This window comes from Peromyscus eremicus, chromosome 2 (genome assembly GCF_949786415.1).
Source record: "Peromyscus eremicus chromosome 2, PerEre_H2_v1, whole genome shotgun sequence".
Taxonomy (NCBI): Eukaryota; Metazoa; Chordata; class Mammalia; order Rodentia; family Cricetidae; genus Peromyscus; species Peromyscus eremicus.
The window spans coordinates 21,557,386-21,580,807 of NC_081417.1; the positions used below are offsets into that span (position 1 = coordinate 21,557,386).

Below are 23,422 nucleotides of genomic sequence, written 5' to 3' on the forward strand. Positions count from 1 at the left end.
ACTCTTCCTCTATAGTTAGGAAAAGTCGATTAGGTCAGGCTTGTACATGAAAAAGAGCAAGCAGGTAGACCCAGGGAGGTCATTGCATGAAACTGTGAAGGTGAAACCTAAGTTTCACTGGAGACCTGAAGATGCTGGATCTGAGATGCCAGAGCCATGGGGTACTTGGCAAGGAGAGCTTCTAACAGGCTGTGGAACCAGCCCAAGAGAGAGAAATGTGCTGCAGTCAGCAAATCTGGAAGGAAAGAGTCATCTATAATAAACCTTTTTAACATGAGATATGGAGCTGCAAAATGTGTAGTTTGCCCTGCTGGGGGGTCGTGCTTTGCTCCTGTATTTCCCCAGTTTTGGAATGATAATGTTTATTCTGTGCCATTGTATGTTGGAAATATGTGATCTGCTTTTTGCTTTTTTTTTTAACATAGGGTTACAGTTAAGAGATTGCCTTGAGTCTCAGAAGAGACTTAAGAGAGTGTTGAGACTGTGAATGACTATGGGGACTTTTGAAGTTGGACTGAAAGCATTTTGTGTTATAACATGGCCACAAGCCTATAGGGGCCAGTAAGTGGAAATGTAGTTTGAATGAGAATATTCCCCATATGCTCATATTTTTGACTGCTTGGTCCCAGTTAGTGGAACTCTTTGGGAAAGATTAGGAGATAGATATTTTTGGAGTAGGTGTGGCCTTCTTGAAGGAAGTATGGCACTGGGGGTGGGCTTTAAGGTTCCAAAAGCCCATGCATTGTCTCTTTCTAGAGACGTACTACCTGCAAATCAGGATGTAAAACTCACAACTACTGCATCAGGGCCATGCCTATCTGCTTCCCCCATAATGATAAAGGACTAACCCTCTAAAACTGTAACCAAGCTCCCAACTAAATACTTTCTTTTATAAGCATTATCTTGGTCAAGGTGTCTCTTCAGAGCAATACAACAGTAATTAAAACAACAACAAAATGCATTTTAAAGTTCTGTATTCAATTCTCATGCCTCTTAGAAATTCTAATCTCTGGAAAGGACTAGTTCCTATTTCCCTTTCTCCAGACCGCTCCAAACAGATGTCCCTATGCCCATCTCAGGTACTTGCACTCAATATTTGTGTTTTCAACCATTTAAGTCTTTCTCCTTGTGACTGTTTTTTTTGAGTAATAAAAAGGGCCCAGTTTGGAATGCCTTGTGTTTATTCCATACTAAATCAGTTTCCTTAAAATATGTCATATAGGCCGGGCAGTGGTGGCGCACGCCTTTAATCCTAGCACTCGGGAGGCAGAGGCAGGCAGATTTCTGTGAGTTTGAGGCCAGCCTGGGCTACCAAGTGAGTCCCAGGAAAGGCGCAAAGCTACACAGAGAAACCCTGCCTCGAAACCACCCCCCCCAAAAAAATGTCATATATATGTATTCTACCTTTTCAGTATATAGAAATCAACCCCGAGTTTCAAATGTACATATCCATGTGGTAAATCGGGTACTTGTGAGAGTTAGAGCGTTCTCATTACTGTACTTTACCCATAAGCAAGCAGTGGTATTGCTTTCTCTATGACAGAAAAGGAAACTCATGAGTAACTTGCCTGCTCTGTAGTTCTCTAATGTGGCATAAGGCATTCAACTGACCATAGTTAATGCTCCTGCTTGGCCTCAGGCCTGCAAAAAGAAATCAATTAAAGTGTGAGTAATTTTCTGTTATCTTATTAGCAAGTGTGTAAATAGGATTTAATTACAAACATTCATCATACTAAAAATATTTCAATGGTCATAAAGTAAGATATTTATGCACAGTCTCTAATAAACAAATAAAATTCAGTACAATGATTAAGTATAGAATTTACTTTTAAAATGTGTTTTGATTATATCTACTCCTGACATCTCCCTTTTTCTCCTCCTGGTCTCCTCCATCTATCATTCCCCCATAAATTTCACATACACTTATATTTTCTTTATAATCTATGGAATCTAATTAGTGCTGCACATTAAAACATGGATATAAGACCATCCGCTGGAGATGAGCAACCTACGCCAAGATAAAAGTTTTAGAAAAATGTGTTAAAACAGACCATGGAGAAATTCAGACCAGAGAGTGGCATGAATTCACTAATTCACCCTTGAAAGAAATAGACTCTCTCTCCCCCAGAAGCTATCAGTTGTTTATAGGTCTCAAGCTAGGGGTAGCCTCTCCCCATTCCATGTTGTTTGGCTTGATTTTGTACTAGTCTTATGTAGACAGCCATAGCTGCTTTGAGTTTATAAGTGCAGTTGTCCAGTCCTGTGCATAACACACTATTTTCTAGCAGTGCTCCTTGTGCTCTGGCCATGCCAATCTTGCTAGTGATAGACCTGGGCGGATAGAGGAAGTAATAAGGAGGGTGGAGAGAGGAGCTTGCTCTCTTTCAGCAGAAGATTTTGTAGGGGTAAGGACTAGTAGCTTGCTGCTCTGTCTCTCTGATCTTTCAGCTTTTACCCCAATATCTGGCTCGGGGTTTTTTTATTAATAAGACCATATAGCAATTCTTGTTATATCTGGCAACCCAACATTTGTGGCATGAATTCACTAAAAAGCTGCTTATGGCCTTGCAGGCCCCTGGCTCAGACTCAAGCTGCAACATGGTCAGAGTCTCCACCCCACATGGGCTGAAGTCTCTTTGACTTCTTCTCTCCTAGTGGGTTGTAGGTTCTCTCTTGATCCACATCTCAGACTGCTACCACACTATGTAGCTGCCTTGAAACTCGTTCAGGATTCTCCTGCTCCAGGCAAAAGCAGTCAGCCTCACATCTGAAGCATCATTGTCAGCAAAATTTGATGAGTCAATTAAGATTTCTTAAAGGGAGGAATTAGTTAAAAGAGAATTTTTCCCACATTAAAAAATGGGAAACATTTTTACAATGGAGAGAATTTGGTCTCTGTTTGATAACCCATTACGTGGTCTGAAAATGGAACAATTACATGAGAAGTTAATTCATGTTGATGGGATTTGTGTAACATCAATTATAAGTATTATTTGTTTGATCATTTTTGTTTTATCATCAAAAAGGTTGGTTAATATGAGTGCCAAGATAAAAGATTTAGAAAAATGTGTTAAAACAGACCATGGAGAAATTCAGACCAGACAGAGGAATTTAAAGGTGAACTTATCTCAGCACTGCATTATATGGTTACAGAGAAACAGCCTAACACTTTCAAACAGCCAACCTTAATCTATCCAGTAACAGTACTGGAACTGCCAAATGCTCAAGGCTGTGTATAAGCTGATTGGATTCCTGTGCAAATGTTAGATCTGAGGAGATTCAAAGAAGCTATAGTGTCACATGATATGTATTCTCCATATGTGAAGCAAATGTTAAACTCATGGCCAACTTGTAATAGAATTATTCTTAGTAAATTGGTTGCAGAACGTGAGCTTTGCAACTCTGTGGATTTGGTGTCCTGACTACTGGGGGAGTCAGGAAACACCTTGAGCTGTGTAGCACAGCTGTGATGACTGAAACTGCAAAGAGACAGTTCAACTCTGGAGGGCAAGGTATCCAGGACACCTCAAGCTGCTCGGAACAACAGCTCTGCCCTGAAGGTGTCCCGGACACCTAGAGCTGTTTAGCACAGCTCTGACAGCTGGAACTGCAAAGAAACAGCCCAACTCTGGAAGGGGAATTTTTCTGACTTCTCAGCAGAGTCAGGCCTGGAACTTCTTCAGCAGGGACAGGTATCTTGACTCTTCGGGAAAGTTGGGCTAAACCTGGTGTGATGGGGGATGGTCTCCCTGCAGGATACAGCAATCCTGCTCTTCTCCTGGGGAGCTGCAATCTCCGCTTCAGTGTTACCAGCTTTCTCTTGCTCAGTCCACTATGGGACATCTTAGCAAGGTTCTTCTGTTCAGCTCCCCCTTGCTCAATCCACTATGGGATGTCTTAGCAAGGTTCTTCTGTTCAGCTCCCACCTTGCTCAATCCACTATGGGATGTCTTAGCAAGGTTCTTCTGTTCAGCTCCCACCTTGCTCAATCCACTATGGGATGTCTTAGCAAGGTTCTTCTGTTCAGCTCCCCCCTTGCTCAATCCACTATGGGATGTCTTAGCAAGGTTCTTCTGTTCAGCTCCCCCTTGCTCAATCCACTATGGGATGTCTCAGCAAGGTTCTTCTGTTCAGCTCCCCCCTTGCTCAATCCACTATGGGATGTCCCAGCAAGGTTCTTCTGTGCACCAGTGAATGAAGGTCTTCACCTAAAACTCTTTTGGGAAAGAGATTTATTTGGGAAGGAGGAGTCCAGGAGAGTAGCTGCCTCTACCAGGGTGGAGAGAACAGCTCACAACTGACCAGGCAGGGCAGTTTATATAGGATGTCCAGGGGCAGAGTCAACTGTGATTGGTTAATTTTTTTCCTGCCCAGGGATTGGCCAGTTTTGTGGGCAAGGGACAGAGATGGCCTTGATTTCAGGGCCAAACTGTGTTTCTTTCACTGGACTTTCTTGGCTTTTTGACACTACCTCTAAGGCCAAGGCACATTTCTTTCACTGACTCTGATTCTAGGGACCAAGAGTATTATTTTGGTACTAGTTTCAGAATCAGGGCATATTTCCTTGGTTCTGGGTTTGGGATAAAGCGTTCATTTCTCTGGCTCAGATCCCAAACACAGGCTGTGTTTCTTTCCCTGGTCCTGGGCCCTAGGGCCAGAATTCTACTGTCCTGCTCTGTGATTGGTTGGTTTCACAAGTCAGTTGGACAGGGGCAGAGATGGCTCTGATCTGGGCTAAACTGTGTTTCTCTCACTGGCCTTACTTAGTTTTTAGACACTACCTCTAAGGCCAGGACACATTTCATTCACTGACTCTGATTCTAGGGGCCAAGAGTGGATTTTTTTTGGTACTGGTTTCAGAGTCAGGGCACGTTTCCTTTGTTCATTTCTCTGGCTCAGGTCCCAAACACAGGCTGTGTTTCCTTCCTTGGTCCTGGGCCCTAGGGCCAGGATTCTACTGTCCTGCTCCATGATTGGTTGTTTTCACAAGTCAGTTAGACAGGGGCAGAGATGGCTCTAATCTGAGCTAAACTGTGTTTCTCTCACTGGCCTTATCTGAGCCATCCTTCCCTAATTTTGGGCTTCAGGGTCAGGGTGGGTTTCTCTAGCCAGCCCCTTTTCCCTACAATTATACCTGAAGACTGAAAAGATTTGGGTAAAGCTGTTCTAGAGACTCGTCCCTAGTTACAATGGAGGACTTGATGGAAAGATGAGGCTAAGACAATTCAACAATGATGTAGAACTAGAGGTATGGAAATTTCCCAAGATCAACTTCTTGGAGAAAGCTTATGCTGATACACAAAGACAATCTTTATATGATGACCACACCCTAATTTTATGCCAAATGTCAGCCTTGAATGCTTGGGACAGAATTGAAGAAGTAGGAAAGAAAATTGAGTTATTTACAAAAGATATACAGAGCCCAAAAGAAATCTTCATGGATTTCTTACAAAGGCTATCTTCAGCAGTGAAGAAAATGATAACAAATTCAGAAACTAGACAGATAATAATTGAATCTCTGGCTTTTGAAAATGCTAATGCACAATGCAAAAGAATAATTAGGCCATTAAAGGCAAGATCAGCACCCTTGGAGGAATGGATCCAAGATACAATTAATATTGGATCTCATGACCATGATGATACTTGAATAGGAGAGGTGATTTCCAGAGGTTTGAAGAAAAATAGTAATGTCAGGTGTTTCAATTATGGTAAACAAGTTCACCTAAAAGGGGGCTGTAAACAGGGTGTACCTAGAAACAATGTTTATTCAAGGAATAATCCCAACAGAATACCCCGCCCTTCTGGAATATGCGGAAGGTGTGGTAAAGGCAAACACTGAACTAATGAATATAGATCAACAAGGGACAGACAAGGTAATCATTTGCTTTTACCATTGGGAAACTCCCTGAGGGGCCTCTCACAGGCCCCCATGACAAATTCAGTTCTTTCCTGCCATCGTAGAAGAAACCCCTTTCCAGAGCAGTTAAAATAACCAAATCCCTATTGTAAAAAAATCCATACTGCTCAGGGTGATAGAACAGTTATAGTAGAGACAACAAAAAATTCAGGAGAAACCATAAAGTGAATTTTTGAAGCTTCTATAAATAAGCAAAATCCAAAATTAGAAGTACAAATAAATGGCATTCTCATGGAAGGTCTTGTAGACACAGATATGGCCATAATAATAATTTCACCAGAATCTTGGTATTCAAATTGGCCTCTTCAGGAGGTAAATGTTCAGCTTTTAGGAACTGAAATGTTATCTCAAGTGAAACAGGGTGCAAGAAGAGTCAAATGTATAGGGCCAGAAGGACTAAGAGGAAAATTAAAGCCATATGTGGCTAACATAGCTATGAATCTATGGGAATGTGATTTATTACAACAATGAAATACCCAGATTAACAATCTTTCAACCTCAGAAACAAACCATAAAGTAACATATGTTTCTGAGAACAATATTAGAAGTTATTATAAAGAACAGTCACCGATGATCCAGATTGTACAAGAACAGGGAACAACAGCTGCTGATCTTTCAAAGACACCAACAGTCCTACCTTTAAAAAATTAACAAACAAACCTGTATGCATTCAGCAATGGCCTTTAACAAATGAGAAACTACAGGCCTTAGAACAGCTGTTACAAGAGCAGTTAAATGCTCAGCATATTGAAGAATCAACGAGCCCTTGGAACTCTCCTGTATTTGTTATTAAAAAGAAATCTAGTAAATGGAGAATGGTAACAGATCTAAGAGCAATTAACAAGGTAATTCAGCCAGTGGACTCTCTAAAATCTGAAATTCCTTTCCCTACTCTGTTATCTAAAGGATGACCTCTTGTAGTTATTGATTTAAAAGACTGTTTCTTCTCAATATCATTATAAGAAAAAGAAGGAGAAAAATTTGCCTTCAGGGTACCTACTGATGATAATTACCAGCCAGTCAAGAGATATCAATGGAGGGTTCTTCTACAGGAAATGTTAAATAGCCCAATCCTGTGCCAATAATTTGTATGACAACCATTGAAAGTAATATGCAAACAATTTCCTAAACTTATAATTTACTATTACATGGATGACATTTTTACTAGTTGATTCAAATGTAGATACTTTAGAAAAAATGTTAAAGAAGAAAAATTTGCCTTGTTGGGATTAGAAACTGCTTCTGAAAAGACACAAAAAAGAGATTCTATTAATTATTTAGGATATAAAATAGGTCTACAAAAAATTAGATGCCAAAAGGTGCAAATTAGGAGATATCGACTACAGACACTTAATGACTTTCAAAGAATATTCAGAGACTTTTCCAGTCTATGGATCACTATTGGGGTAAAAAAAGATGAACAGAGTAATTTGTTCAAAATATTAGAGAGTGACAAGGACTTAAATTGTCCAAGAGGATTATCAGCTGAAGCTGAGAGAATTGGCTTTGGTGGAAAAGAAAATACAGGATGCATATGTGGATCATGTGGATCCAAAGCTCGATTAATTGTATTTTGGTTATTTTACCCTCTAAGCATTCTCCTACAGGAATTTTAATGCAGAAGATATTATATTGGAATAAATATTTCTACCAAATAAACAGAGTAAAAAAAGTAAAAATTTATATGGAAAAGATCTTAGTTGATTTTAAAAGGAAAATTGAGACTTCATCAATTAGCAGGAATAGACTCAGGAGAAATTGTAGTACTTTTAACTAATGATGAAATTGACAAATTATGGGCAGCAAGTGAACCTTGGTAAAAAGCTTGCAATAATTTTTTGGGAGAGATTAACAACAAATATCCCAAAAGTGATAGAATTAAACCTATAAAGAGAGCTAACTGGATTCTGACTCTCATTGTATAGGAAACACCAATATCTGGAGCCCCTACATTTTATACACACACACACACACACACACACACACACACACACACACACACACACACAAAACAAAAAAAAACAAACAAAAAAAAAACAAAGGCAGGCTACAAATCAGAAAATTTAAGTAAAGTAATTCAAAGTCCTTGTAATTCTGTCCAAAAGTTGGAATTATATGTCATTCTAAAGGATTTTTATATTTCATATGCCGTTAATGGATTTTTACACATCCTTATCAACATAGTTACTAACTCTCAGTATGCTGAAAGAGTGGTCTTACATATTGGAACTGCAGAATTTATCCCTAATGAGTCAGAATTAACTTCACTAATTATTCAGTTACAAGAAATAATCAGGAATAGGAATCATCCCTTATGTATAACTCACGTCCAATCCCATATGAGTCTGCCAGGCCCTCCAACACAAGGTAATGATGAGATTGTTAAATTATTGATAGGAAATGTGCTGGAGGCCTCATCATTTCATTAAAAAAAAAAACATGTCAATAGTAAGAGGTTAAAAAAAAAGAATTTTTCTATAACCTGGCAACAAGCCAAGGAAATTATGAGGAAATGTCCTACTTGTTCTTTTTACAATCAAACTCTACTACCAGCAGGATGTAACCCAAAGGGTACTCAGAGGAATGAAATCTGTCAGATGGATGTGTTTCATTTTGTAGAATTTGGAAAATTCAATTATGTACACCACACTACTGATACCTAATCAGGATTTCATTGGGCAACTGCTCTCAATTCCAAAAGGACTGATTCTGTAATCATGCGTTTGCTACAAGTTATGGCCACCATGGGTATACCCGCACAAATTAAAACTGACAATGTTCCTGCATATGTCTCTGGTAAAATGAAACAGTTTTTTGCTTATTACAAATAAAGCATATTACAGGTACACCACACAATCCTACAGGCCAAGCAGTCATAGAAATATCAAATCAAACTCTAAAGAATATGCTAAATAAACAGAATGGGGTAACAAAAAAAAACAGGAATAGATGACACAAAGCTTTATGAACTTTGAATTTTCTCAGTGCTGATGAGAAAGGAACAATGGCTGTGAAGAGACATTGGATAATAGAAAAAAAACTAGGGAATTAAATCAGCCTATATACTTTAGAGATGTGCTGACCTCAAAACGGAAACCAGGATATGTGTTACATTGGGGACAAGATTTTGCTTTTGTTTCTACAGGAGAAGAAAAGCTATAAATAAGACCAAAATTGATAAAGATTCGATTTGAACAAGAAATACCTCTTAATTAGAAGAGGTGATAGTTCATCAACGAATATGACCATTCAATTTAAACTAACTTATACCACTAACAAATGCTTTTCAGTTGATCAGATATAACTTGCCAAAAAAGAACCTCCCCAAAGTTAGGGTTGGGGAAAGGTTTTGTTTTTGTCTTTCAGGAGAGTGAAGGCTAAGGAATCTGAAGAAAATTGGACAAATAAGACATCTGAAGAAAAAGGACAAATCATCCAGAAAATATTTCCCAAGATAAAGAGTAAGTTGGCCTATTAGTATATTACATATCTAACAGGATAAAAAATCATAAGTCTTCCTAAATATTTGTTTCTGCTCTTCTCTACGACACTTAACAAAAGTGGTCTTATGTAGTCCCAGTTCAATTAAAAATTAAAGCTGGCTTTGGAGTTGGAGCATGACTGTCTCCTTCTCTAAACCCAAGCATGCTTGTTAAAAGTAAATGCAAAATCTCTGTATCATGTCAGAAGAGTCAGATGATATGATGCAGAAGAAAAAACAAAATTAAAGGACTATTATATTGCCACTAATCTCATAATTCTTTGGTTTTGTTTTGACTCTTAAAACTTTTCTTAAGGTATAAATTTTATATCAAAATTTATAAGATATATATTATATCTCTCTATATATATGTATATATATATATAATTAAACTTTTGTCATGATGTTAATGGTCATATAGATTACTAATTCTAGAAAAAAGGCTTCATCTAGCTTCCTGTACATGATTTTGGGTTTGAGTCTCTATCAGTTTTCTGCAGGGAACTATGACCATGCCTAACAATGACTTTGAAGTTGCCAAAAAGATGATTGGGCCACACAATGACAATTCCATCAGGATGATGATGATAATACCACTAAGCTGACAAACATCACCCAAAGATCAGCTTTGGACTATAAACTGCTCAGGACAATTTTGAGATGGCTAGCTGAGATGATCCAGCCCCTCTGACTACTCGAGAAAGGACTTGAGATAAGCCCTGTATTTTCCCGTTATGCAGAGACGAGACAACAAATGATACAGCTACCTCTCCAAGGACTTGACAAATAACTCAAATTTTTCTTTTCAGGATCCCCTAAAGATACTGTCACCCCCAGACAGCAGGAAGTAATTTTAAGAACATGATTCCCACATTCCCAAGAGGTAGGGTGGGTGGTTTTTGGTCATTCAGTGGGTTATGGATAATTGTCACTGTGTAGAACGGTTGGTTTCAAGTTGTTAATTGTTAATGGTCAGGAAAAAAGCTAAACAAAGGAAATTATATTCGGGGTTATTGTTTGAAAAAAAAACAAGAAAAAAGAGAATATAAATACAATAAGATAAAAGGTAGATTATTGAATCTACAAAAAAAAGATATAGAAATGATAGGATAAAGGGTAGACTATTAATCTATGCTGAAAAGGAAAAATTAAATTAGATTACTGAATCTACTTTTAGAAAGGATATACTAGTTTTAAATATTTTACATTGGATTCGATTTTTGTATATTATATACAAATTATATATATTGATACAAATTTGAGATTGATTTTGTTAGAAAATACTGTACATGTATTTCTAATCTTGTTCAAGGTATTATACCTGTACAGTTCATTTAACAATGTAATGCAATTTTCTAGTCCTTGAAAGTTATTACCAACTATTTTGAATAATAAAAAATGCAGACTGGTAGTTAGTCATTACAACTGAACTTATAGTCGTATTAGGTATGTTATCAAGATCAAGCAGAAATATATTTTAGATAGACAGGTCATCTTCAAACACTTCAGAGATCTATAGAATATGGCATAAAGGTTTTAATAACAGATTTTTTTTTCTTTTTTTATGACTATGAGACACGTCTGCTCCTGGCAGCACCAATTTACTTCAGAGAAGGTGATGGGCATTGAAGAAACTCCATATGGAGTTTACTTTCTTTGTGGCCAAAGTTAGCCACTGGACAAGAAAATGCCTTTGCATTGACTGCTGACAGTATGCTGTCTAAATGGACAAGCAGGACACAGAAGAAAGGACTACTAATCTTTGCCAAGACAAGGTAGGAGGGCCCTTTATAAAATCCTGCTTCAAAGATGAGTCTGTCGGATATGCTAGGCCTGTAGGCCAAAGATGAATGCCTCAATTTTGCAGAGAAATCTTGAGTGACTGTCCAGGAAGCCAGCTGTTTCTGTTATTTCTCATATATTTTGGAAGTTGCTTGCTTGTATTTTCTGCTTACTTAGGTAATACTATTTCCTTCTTGGGTCTCTGATGGAGTTGAAGATTAAATAGTTATAGTTTTCCTTGTTAAGAAATTCAGAAAAGAAACACTAAATAGGTGTAAAGTGTATAAGTTTGAAAGACATCAAAAGATAGTTTCAGTTGGTAATACAAGTTAGGATAGAAAGTGAATCAGGTACATTTTTTTTTTTATTTTGCAATACAATTCAGTTCTACATATCAGCCACAGATTCCCTTGTTCTCCCCCCTCCCGCCTCCCTCACCTTCTCCCCAGACCACCCCCCATTCCCACCTCCTCCAGGGCAAAGCCTCCCCCGTGGACTGAGATCAACCTGGTAGACTCAGTCCAGGCAGGTCTAGTCCCCTCCTCCCAGGGCAAGCCAAGCGACCCTGCATAGGCCCCAGGTTTCAAACAGCCAACTCATGCAATGAGCACAGGACCCAGTCCCACTGCCTGGATGCCTCCCAAACAGATCAAACCAATCAATGTCTCACCCATTCAGAGGGCCTGATCCAGTTGGTGACCCCTCAGCCATTGGTTCATAGTTCATGTGTTTCCATTTGTTTGGCTATTTGTCCCTGTGCTTTATCCAATCTTGGTCTCAACAATTCTCGCTCATATAAACCCTCCTCTTTCTTGCTAATTGGACTCCCAGAGCTCCACCCGGGGCCTAGCCATGCATCTCTGCATCCAGATCCCCTAGTCGTTAAATGGGGTTTCTAGCACGACAATTAGGGTGTTTGGCCATCCCATCACCAGAGTAGGTCAGTTCGGGCTGTCTCTCGACCATTGCCAGCAGTCTGTTGTGGGGGTATCTTTGTGGATTTCTATGGGCCTCTCTAGCACTTTGCTTCTTCCTATTCTCATGCGGTCTTCATTTACCATGGTCTCCTATTCCTTGTTTTCTCTCTGTGTTGTTGATCCAGCTGGGATCTCCAGCTCCCCCAAGCTCTCTTTCCCTCGACCCTTGCCCTTCATTACCCCCATTTATGTCCAGGCTGCTCATGTAGATCTCTTCCATTTCTCCATCATTGGGTGATCCCCGTGTCTTTCTTGGGGTCCTGTTTTCCAGGTAGCCTCCCTGGTGATGTGAGCAGCAGTCCAGTCATCCTTGTTCCACATCTAGTATCCTCCTATGAGTGAGTACATACCATGTTTGTCTTTCTGAGTCTTGGTTACCTCACTCAGGATGATTTTTTCTAGATCCATCCATTTGCCTGCAAACCTCAAGATGTCATTGTTTTTCTCTGCTGAGTAGTATTCCATTGTATATATGTATCACATTTTATTTGTCCATTCTTCAGTTGAAGGGCATCTAGGTTGTTTCTGTGTTCTGGCTATTACAAACAATGCTGATATGAACATAGCTGAACAAGTGCTCTTGTGGTATGATTGAGCATTCCTTGGGTATATGCCCAAGAGTGGTATAGCTGGATCTTGGGGGAGATTGATTCCCAATTTTCTAAGAAATCGCCATATTGATTTCCAAAGTGGTTGTACAAGCTTGCATTCCCACCAGCAGTGAAGGAGAGTTCCCCTAACTCCACATCCTCTCCAGCATAAGGTGTCTTCAGTGTTTTTGATCTTAGCCATTCTGACAGGCGTAAGGTGGTATCTCAGAGTTGTTTTGATTTGCATTTCCCTGATGATTAGGAAAGTTGAGGAGACTAAGAGACCGGCCCTCAGCTCCCATCCCGCCCCAGACTTCCCTTCTGGACCAGAGGTGAGTGTCCTGGCTCAGCCCAGACCCCATCCCTGGGCACCAGCCACTCCGGGGAAGACCTGCTCAACTTGGCCACAGGTTCTGACCACCGGACAGGTTCCCTTCTAGCCCCACCAGGAAGGATCCCCTTCTCCAAGACCCCCAGCAGACCCTGCAATCTCCATGCCCTGCCCCCACGCCCATCTGCCCGAGCCCTCAGCCACTTCCTGAGACTTAGAGGCCAGCCCCCAGCTCCCATCCTGCCCCGGACTTCCCTTCTGGACCAGAGAGAGGGAGAAACAAGAGCTCCCATCCTGCCCCGGACTTCCCTTCTGGACAAGAGCACCCATCCTGCCCTGGACTTCCCTTCTGGACAAGAGCGCCCATCCTGCCCAGGTACATTTTTGATTCACTGAGTATTTTCTCTGAATTTGTCAAATGCAAATGGACTAACATTATTGATGTATTTATTGCCTGTACATATTGCATATAGTTATTATACTTACTGTATATAGTTTTTCTTATATTAGTTATAACTTTTTTAATTTTTGCCAAAAAGGGAAAATGTGGTGATATTTTATTTGTGCTCTAACAAATAAAGCTTGCCTGAAAATCAGGAGGAGGTCTGTAGGTCTGTACAGACAGTTAGGAAGTGACAGAGCTTGGTGGAGAGAGGAAGTGATAAGACTGGGTGGAGAGAGGAGCTCACTCTCTTTCAGTGGAGGATTTCATAGGGGTAAGAACTAGTGGCTTTCTGTTCTGCCTCTCTGATCTTTCAGCTTTTACCCTAATATCTGGCCCTGGGTTTTTTATTAATAAGACCATAGAGTAATTCATGTTACAATGTAATGCTAATTAAATTCTTTAAAAACTTAATAAGTATATGGAAGCTTACAATTAGTAGATTTATACATTGCTTTTTCAAACAGAATTTAATTTTATTAATCTAGAATTTAGTCTGGTAATTTCTAGTTGCATTAAGTAGTAAAGTTGGTATAAATCATAATAATTTAACTTATCTGGGGAAAAAAGTCTTTCAGAATTTCTTTCCAAGATCTTTAACATGCATACTAGTCCCAGAACTACTTTAGACACAATTCAAAGGATAGTTTTCTTAGAACTTGATATTTCTTTTCTCTTCTTTTATCGTCTCCCTTTTCCTGTCCCTGTTGCTATCTCACAATTTTTTAGCCAATCCTACCTATGGAGACCCTAGCCAAGCCCATGTAGGTACCCATCATTGACTGCCCATTCCTTGGAGCATTTTCCAGTATTTAGAATCAATTTCTAATTCCTCATGGAGTTTAAATGTGAGAAAATCACAGAAAAATCCTTAAGAAAGAAAAGTCCTGTTCATAGCAAAGAAGAAGATGAACTGTGATTCTTCTTCAGTGCCATGGTGAGGAGACACCTTTTAGATAAGATGGAAAGATAGAGCATGAAGTGTGATACATGTCTTTAGAGTGATAGGCATTACCATCACAAGCACTCTCCTTACTCTAGAACAATCAATTTTATTAGAAATGTGAAATGATACACAGTAATAAATGCCATCTTATACATATTATTTCATTCCTTATTATTATTGAGAAAATAATTGATTTAATGCATTTTTCAGGCTTTTTAAGAGTCATTCAATGACCACATTCTAATCATGAAGGATTGGAACTTGGGATGCACAAATTTATCCATTCTAATTCAGAGTTCCAGAGTCATAAAATTGGGTTATGTATGGACCCTGGATGATTTCAAAATTAAACAGCCTAACAGACACTGTTTTCTGAGTATAAAACTAAAATAAGGGCAATTTAAGCAGAAAACTCATTGCTATCCTAACATCATAGCTTTTAATAAACCTGGAACTACTATTCACGTGATGGAGATATTTTCCCTCCCACATTTCTCAGGTAAATCTTAGCCAATAAAAGTGTTGGTAAACTGAGAACCACCCACATCCCAGAATCAGAAGCCTTCCCAAGCCTGCCTTCAGTGACTCAGTGCCAGCAGCCAAATGAGAAACATTTCTATCAGTCCCACACCCTTTATGATGCCCTTATCAAGCCTGCACCTTCACAGCCTGCTCTTTCTTTTCCATCATTGTTCAGAGGCAGCCTTTCGTGCTCTTCCCCCATCCACCCACCGCCCATGGCATTCCTTGGCCCTCCCATCACTACAAAAACCTAACAAAAAGACTATATGATTTAGTTTTAGTGTCATATAGAATTATTTATTTTAAATGAACTAAGTTATAACTTTCATATATATATATATATAAAATATTTGACATGCCATTATTTCTGGTGTGAACTATATAAAATGTTAATCATAACAGACTTTTAAGCACATGGATTAGAAAGAGACTTGTGTGAAATGCATATTAATTCATATTCCTCATACAGTTGATTAGTAGACTCAGTAATAACTCCGGTGAGTGGTATGGAAAGGAGGGGGAAACATACTAGAGATTTAAGGAGAGGGCTTAAATCTGAGAAATTCTGACCACAAAAAGCAGACTCCAAAAACTGGAATCTATTATCCTTCACTTAAGACATTTTTTTTAATTACACAATAAAGATTTTTAAGAATAAGAATTGCTGGCAATGAATAAAAAAATTAAAATTCCACTTTTTTATCTTTTACACTTTATTTGCATGAAAAAAAAGCTACCAGGAGATTGAGGTTTCATGCTTAGCTTGAAACAGCCCAGTAAGCTCAAAAACTGCATAGACTATACAGCACTTACAGGCTTGTGAAACATTTAATTCATCAAAATATGTCTTTATCATTGAACCTCTTTTATAAGAGCTGTGTATTACAAGGGTCTTTATATGAAGATTTTCAGCCATGTGATAGATGTTGTCTTTGAAAGTAGATTGTTTAAAAATGGAAAGATTAAACTTTCAATGTGAAATTCAACTATGGAAAGATATTGATCTTTCCTACTGGTCAAATTTATTACAGGGGTAAAACTTAAACAGTTTCAAAAGTTGTAAAGTTTACATTTGTTTCCTTGTCTTGTTTTTCCCTCATGAAATGTTGTAGCCCAGCTTTTGACAAAAGCAGCAGGGGCTTAACCTTAGAATGGGGTTAAATAAGCCGGGCGGTGGTGGCACATGCCTTTAATCCAAGCACTTGGGAGGCAGAGCCAGGCGGATCTCTGTGAGTTTGAGGCCAGCCTGGACTACCAAGTGAGTCCCAGGAAAGGCTCCAAAACTACACAGAGAAACCCTGTCTCAAAAAACAAAAAACAAAAAACAAAAAACAAAAAACAAAAAAAAAAAAAAAGAATGGGGTTAAATTCTAGGATTTTAACCAGAGTATACATGAACAAGCATTTGAAACTGATGGCTATAAATTAATCTTATACTAGAAACCAATTGTGCAATTAAAAATTCAACTACCTATTATCATATTGGGCATATGCCCAGTGATGTTATTAAAATGGAAAAATTTCAATGTTGTATGTTTTAATGTTTGTTCCAAGTAAATGTATTTTTCCATTTATGTCATTAAGTAAGTATGCATGGATTAGATTGCTCTCATAATAAAAAATGGTCACACACAATATTTCTCAGGCTTTACATATGTAATTGCTTTCTCTCCATTTTTTATTAGCTAAAGAGATACTGACCCAATCCTCAAAAGTTTCAGAAAAAATAATTTATATTTAAATATCATAAAACAATTTTACTGTATATATTGGAGATTCATTGCATGATGCTACATGTCTACTATGTAGACAGTTAAATAGCTACTGTGGTGAAGTTGATTATCTGAACACACTTTTTATTTTGTCAATAGAGAAGTTAACATATACGTATTTAACAAAAATCTCTAACAGTATACATCTATTAATTTTGTTTCCTATCACAAGAGTGATTTTAATCAAATCTTTGTAACTCTCAATAAGGTGAATTCCTGCAAGAGCCTAGCTATTGAGAAAATGTCACAATGACCCTGTGGAAATGTCAGAGTACACTCAGTTGAAAAACAGAAGGTTGAAACCTCTTCAAAGGGTTTCTGTGCACACTAATAATTAAACCAATGACAAGTAGAACCTTTCTTAATATAATTATCAGTGGACATGTAAGGAGTTTGTAGCAATAATAACAGAAATATAAAACAAACTTGTTGTTGCCCTTATACTGTAATAAGCAAATATTGAACTCTAGCTCTAGACTGGAGTATTAAGTTGGACAGGAGATAATTAAAGGATTATAAGCATGATTAAGTCTTTTTATGTACTTAGATAAGTGGTTCAAATCTAGGGAAAGAAATTAAATTGTGAATAAGTCTATATATATTAAGAGTTCATTCAGTATACCTGCCTTCATGGGCAATAGGAAACTTATTTACATTTTTCTATCTGATTTTTACAAAATTCCAAATTGACTTTTCTTTCAAATAATATTGAATAAACATAGCACTTGATACAACTAAATAAACCATTAAGACAGGCCTACCTCCAAACCCATGGACTTTGGACTATATTTGTCAGCTGCCTTAGTTGGAACTAGCTGGTCCTAGTTCCAGAATGGTGGTCTGCAAGCCAGCTTTGTTTCTGAGCCTCCCTTGCCTGGAAAATAGCTTTGTTCCTCTTCCATTTCTTTCTCTGCTTGACTCTATCTCCACATATACAGGCCTAGATCCAGAACTGATATGGGTAAACCTGCTTTGCTGACAAGCCACCTTTGCTAGGTAAATGCTTCCTTCCCTCTCCTATTCCTCCCTCTGCCTGCTTCCCTCTCCTCACCCACAAGTCTACCTCCAGTTCAGGAGTCATCTTTTCCTGGTGGAATCAAACAGCTAATGTTCCAGCCTTACTTGGCCTAGCTCCAGCACTGGTCTAATCTAAAGCAGGCCAGATTCTTACATCAGAAATACAATCAAAGAAAGAAGTTCACATGCACACATAACATCACAAAAACAAAAACATGAATGACCAAGACAGACTATTATCAAATCCACTAGTCCTGTAGGAATGTTATTTAGAGAAATTTACCCAGATGAACTCAGAACACATAATTTCAATGAAGAGTAAAAATTGTTTTCAAAGAATTCAAGGCGTTTAAATGTGAGAGACCTGCTCCTACTTTTCCCCCACAGTGTACTCTTGAAAAGGTTGAAGTGAGAAATGTTTACATAGAAGGACAGAGGGGAGAGAAACAGATAGAAACAGGATAGCTTCGGGAGGGCCTGGATCAATATCCACTGGCCCCTTCTGTCTAAAGGGCTATTTATAGGAATGTGAAAGGGTGAAGCAAAGACCTCCCACTAGCTCAGCCAAGGGTAGACCCTTCCAATTACCTAGTAACCATGCACATGGTCAAGCCATCCTCTAATGCAGCCCTGCTGGGTAAAGCAAACACAAATCTCACTAGGACCCCTTTGTGGGCCTCCACATTTAGAGAAGTCACAAACAGCCCACTTGGCTTCAAGAGGATAACAATAAATATTGAAAAAATAAAAATACATGGCTGAACAAAATGACAAAGAAAACTCAAAATTTAAAATCAGAATTGAATAAATAGAGATATTAACAAGAACTCAAGCTGTAATGAAGATATAATTAAAAAACTCAGTAACCCAATAACAAAACTCAAGGGAAAGCTGTATGAGTAACTTGGATCAAGTAGAATAAAGTCTATCAGTACTCAAATATAAAGTAGAAGAACGAGACCAAACAGCAAAAAAATGAATTTTTAACATGTGAAAGGAATATACAGAAATGTAAGATACCATGGAAATAGCGAATCTTTGAATTCTAGGCATGAAAGAGGGAAAAGAATCTGAGGTCAGGGCATTGAATAGGCCTACAACAATATCATGAAAGAAAATTTCACTAAACTGTCACCTGTTCTTAGAACTATGACAAGTTATGAGTTTTTACATTTTCTGCTGCTCACTGCCCAAAGTTTCTCTGAATAAAGCTGATAGCACCACTAAGCTATGGACATAAACATAATTATTTAGAAAATGATTTGATATGTGTATTGTGTCCACTCAGCAAAATAACAGCAGTACCTTCCCAATAGGGACTACAACCATGGTTTGACCATGTTTACAGTATGACCTGAACTGCCTTGTGGAACAGGCTGCAAGCCCAATCAGACCATACACATATACAAATATATACTCATACAAACACACATACTCACACACCATAGATGCACATGATATATAATGCATATATATAAGAGATAAAAAGAAAGATTAAAAATATATCCCAAACATCCAACAACAATGGGGATATATTTAAAGAAAAGTCTAGGAATTCATGGGGCAGAAGAATATGGTGAAATAAAAGTTAGAGGTATATACAAGGTACTTATTGAAATTATAACAGAAAATTTCCTAAATATAGAGAAAAAAATCTAAAGACATCCAAATATGAGGCATTTGAACTTCAAATAGACATGGCCAGAGAAGAATCTTTCTGTGAAATAATGTAATCAAGATGTTGAAAATACAAAACAGAGAAACAATGTTAAAAAACTGTAAGAGGAAGGCATTAATTTGCCTACAAAGGCAGAAAGGTTGGAATAACATTAAACTTTTCATCTGTAATACTAAAAGCCAGGAAAGTATGGTGTCTTAGTTAAATTTCCATTCCTATGATAAAACATCATGCCAAAAGCAACTTGGTGAGGTTATGTTGTATTTCTGTTTATTAATTAAAATTTATCATGAAGAGATATTATGGCAGGAACCAAAAAGCAGGAACTGAAGCAGAGACCATGGAATAATTTTTCTCAGTTGAAGTTCTCTCTTCCCAGATGAACCTGGCTTGTGCCAAACTGACAAAAAAAACTAAAAAACCACGAAATTTTTACATATTCAACTCTTAAAAGTGACTGTGCAGTAATATCATTATGTATAGCAAGGCCATCTCAATATTGATAGAGAAATAAGAACTTTCAAGTTAAGCACTGATTTAAATTAATTCATGACAACCAAGTTAGATGTGAATATAATATTTAAAAGAATATTATACACAGAGGAAGCAAAAGAGCAGTCTCATCCATAGGACCGCTGGAAAGAATGCATTTCACAAGAGAAACAATCATCATAAGAGAATGAAACAAAATCTACCATATACAAATCCATAAAATAGTAAATTATTAATGTTAGCAGAGGGGGAAAAAAAGAACTATCAATTTCCCAACCAACCAGAATGTCAACTGACACAACTACAACCAAGGCAAATGACAAACTCATCTCCACCTCAACTCAGCAATTAAAAAGATGCAGACTAAACTGTCAGATTGAAAAAGGAAGATCCAACTACGAGTTGGCTCCATGGAATGTCTGATAGTGGCAAAGATCCAAAACTGATGTCAATCAGCCTACCAAGCAAATGGAAGCTGTAAACAAGATGGCGTAGCTATTCTCATGTTTCATAAAGTACCCATCAATCAAAAACTATAGAAAAGATACAAAGGTGTCTACTTATTAATGAGGTAAAGAATTCATCAAGAAGATATAATAGTTAAGTATTTATGCACCACATGTTGGGGATTTCAGTTTCATGAAACAGATACTAAACAGCAAGAAACACCATGTATGCCCTGATGCAATAGTGGGAGACTTCAGTACCCTACTCTCATCTTTAGATATATTTCCAAACTTAAAAGTGAAAAAAGAAATTTCAGAGTTAAATAATACCATGAGTCATTTGGATTTAATATATATTTATAGAATAGTATATCCAACAGATAAAGAATATTCATTCTTCACAGTGGTCTGTGAAATGTTCTCCAACATTAATCAGGTTGTAGGACAAATAAATCCTTAATAGTTATTATAAAGTCAAAATGAACCCTTATATATTATCAGAACACAGTGGAATAAAACTAAGAAACAATAAAAAGAAAAACAACAGAAACTACACAAACATGTGGAGCCTAAATGGAGTTTGAATGAAGAGTGGATTATTGAAGAAATCAAGACCAAAAGTTTTAATGCCTAGAATCAGATGAAAATTGTAAAACAAACTACCAGAACCTCTGGGATACAGCTAAGGCATATCTGGGTGGAAAGCTTATAATGCTAAATATTCAATTAAAAAATTCAGAGACATCTCAAATAAGCAAACTAATGAAAGGCCTCGCCATTCTAAACACCAAAAGGCAAGCCCAAATGCAGTGGGCAGCAAGCAATAAAAAAGAATTAATGAAATAGAGACTAAATGGACAGCACATGTACTAATTTAGAATTTTGTTAATATAAGATTGACAAGCCCCTGGTATAACTGATGAAAAGAAAGAAAAAACCTAAACTAACTAAATTATAAAGAAAGAGGTTGTTATAAAGCAGACTCCAATTAAATACTGAGAATTGTGAAGGAATACTTTAATGTTTACCAAAAAAAACCCAGAAAACCTAGAAGAAATGGATGTTATTAAACAAATATGACCTACCAAAATTTAAAAAATACAAACAACTCAAACAGATCTATGAAAATCAATGAGTAAAAAACAAACAAAAAACAGTGCACAAAAACAACCAAATAGTGACTAAAAGTTTCCAGATGAAGGAAAACCTAGGGTCAGAGGCATTCATTAAAATCAAACTTTTAATGAATATCTAACATCAGTGCTTCTCAAAGTGTTCCACAAAATAGGAATGGAAAATATACTAATAAATTCATTCCATAAGCCAGTTTTACCCTGTTGTGGAATGTGAAGTTGAAGATGTGTTACATTTGTTTACACCGTGGAACATTTGTTTAATGATGCAAAGGTGTGTTGTATTCTTTCATGTTGTGTTTGTTTAACTCTGAAGCTGTGTTACTTTGGCTGTCTAAAACACCTGATTGGTCAAATAAGGAGCTCAACAGCCGTTAGCTAGGCAGAAGAGGGATAGGCCGGGCTGCTAGACAGAGAGAATAAATAGAAGAAGAAAAAGAGAAGAGGGAGAAGAGGAAAAAAGAAGAGAGGAGGAGGCCAGCAGCCAGCCGCCCAGCCAGGTGTGGAGTAAGTAAGAAAGAGATATACAGAAGTGGAGAAAGGTAAAAGCCCAGAGGCAAAAAGTATATGGGATAATTTAAGAAAAGCTGGCAAGAAACAAGCCAAGCTTAGACAAGTCATTCATAAGTAAGAAAAGTCTCCATGTGTTTATTTGGGAGCTGGGTGGTGGGCTGTCAAAAAACAAAGAGTTAAAAAAAAGAAAAATCCAACTACATTACTCTGATCTCAAAACTAGATAAGGATACCATAAGGGAAGTAAAATATAGATCAATTTCCTTGATGCAAAAATTCTCAACAAACAAAATTCAAGAACACGTTAAGATCAAACATCACAAACAAATTATTTTCAACTAGGAATATAAATTTAATCTAGTACCTAAAAATCAATAAATATAACCTATGGTTTAAGTGATATATGCCACCTGATCTTATCAATGGGTGCAGAAAATGACATTTGACAAATTTCACCATGCCTTCATGATAAAAGTCCTGAAAAAACTAATAATATGAAAGAACACATCTCAACATAATAAAGACTACATAAAATAAGTCTATTTTCAAGGTTTTACTTAAGGGAAAGCAGCATTTCCTCTAAAATGGAGACTAAAGCCAGGGTCTCTGTTCCTGCCACTCTTACTCAGCACAGTGCTCAATAAGAGAAAGAAAGGGGTAGACTTGGCAAAGGAAGAAGTCACTGTATCACTGTTTGTAATATTAATATCCAACATTTAGAAGATCTTATGAATGCTACTGGAAAACTCTTAGGTCTCAATATTTTCTACCAAGTTTCAGGGTATAAAATCAACATACAAGGCGAGCAATCTTCTATATACCAATGACAAACTTCTGAAGAAAAAAAATTCCATTCATGATTGCTTCAAAGAAAGGAAGGAAGGAAGGAGGAAGGGAGATAAAAAGATATCTTGAAATATTTAGGAATAAATTTAGCAAAGAAAATAAATAATCTCTACAATGAAAATTTTAGGACACTGAAGAGACTGAGGACACTAGAAAGTAGAAATATCTCCCATGCTCATCAATTGGCAGAACTTATATTGTAAAAATGACTAATAAAAACTTTCCAAGAAATCACTATAATCCCATCAAAATTCTAGGACATGCTTCACAAAACTAGAGGAAAAAAAAAAAAAAACGCTAAAATTCCTGTGAAGAACTTTGAAATAGCTAAGTAGGTAAGGGTGTCTGCCACTATGTCAGGACTCAGTAGGAGAACTGACTCTCTCAAGTAGTCCTCTAATTTCCAATATGTGCTGTGGCATGCACGTATACACATACATACACAGGTAATTTAATAAACAATCAGCATAATGATTTAAAATTGATTTGGAAACACAAAGATCCCAAATAATCAAAAATTCTAAAAAGAAAGAACAG

General features: G+C 37.4%; 1 protein-coding gene across 1 annotated transcript in view; it reads right to left on the bottom strand.

Annotated features, from left to right (window-relative positions):
• Cnbd1 (cyclic nucleotide binding domain containing 1) overlaps positions 1 to 23,422 on the bottom strand; it is a 367,762-nt gene that overhangs the window by 332,988 nt on the left and 11,352 nt on the right. The window contains exon 2 of the mRNA XM_059253897.1: positions 1,569 to 1,641. Within this exon, the coding sequence (XP_059109880.1) occupies positions 1,569 to 1,641 (73 nt within the window). The remainder of the gene's footprint in view (positions 1 to 1,568; positions 1,642 to 23,422) is intronic.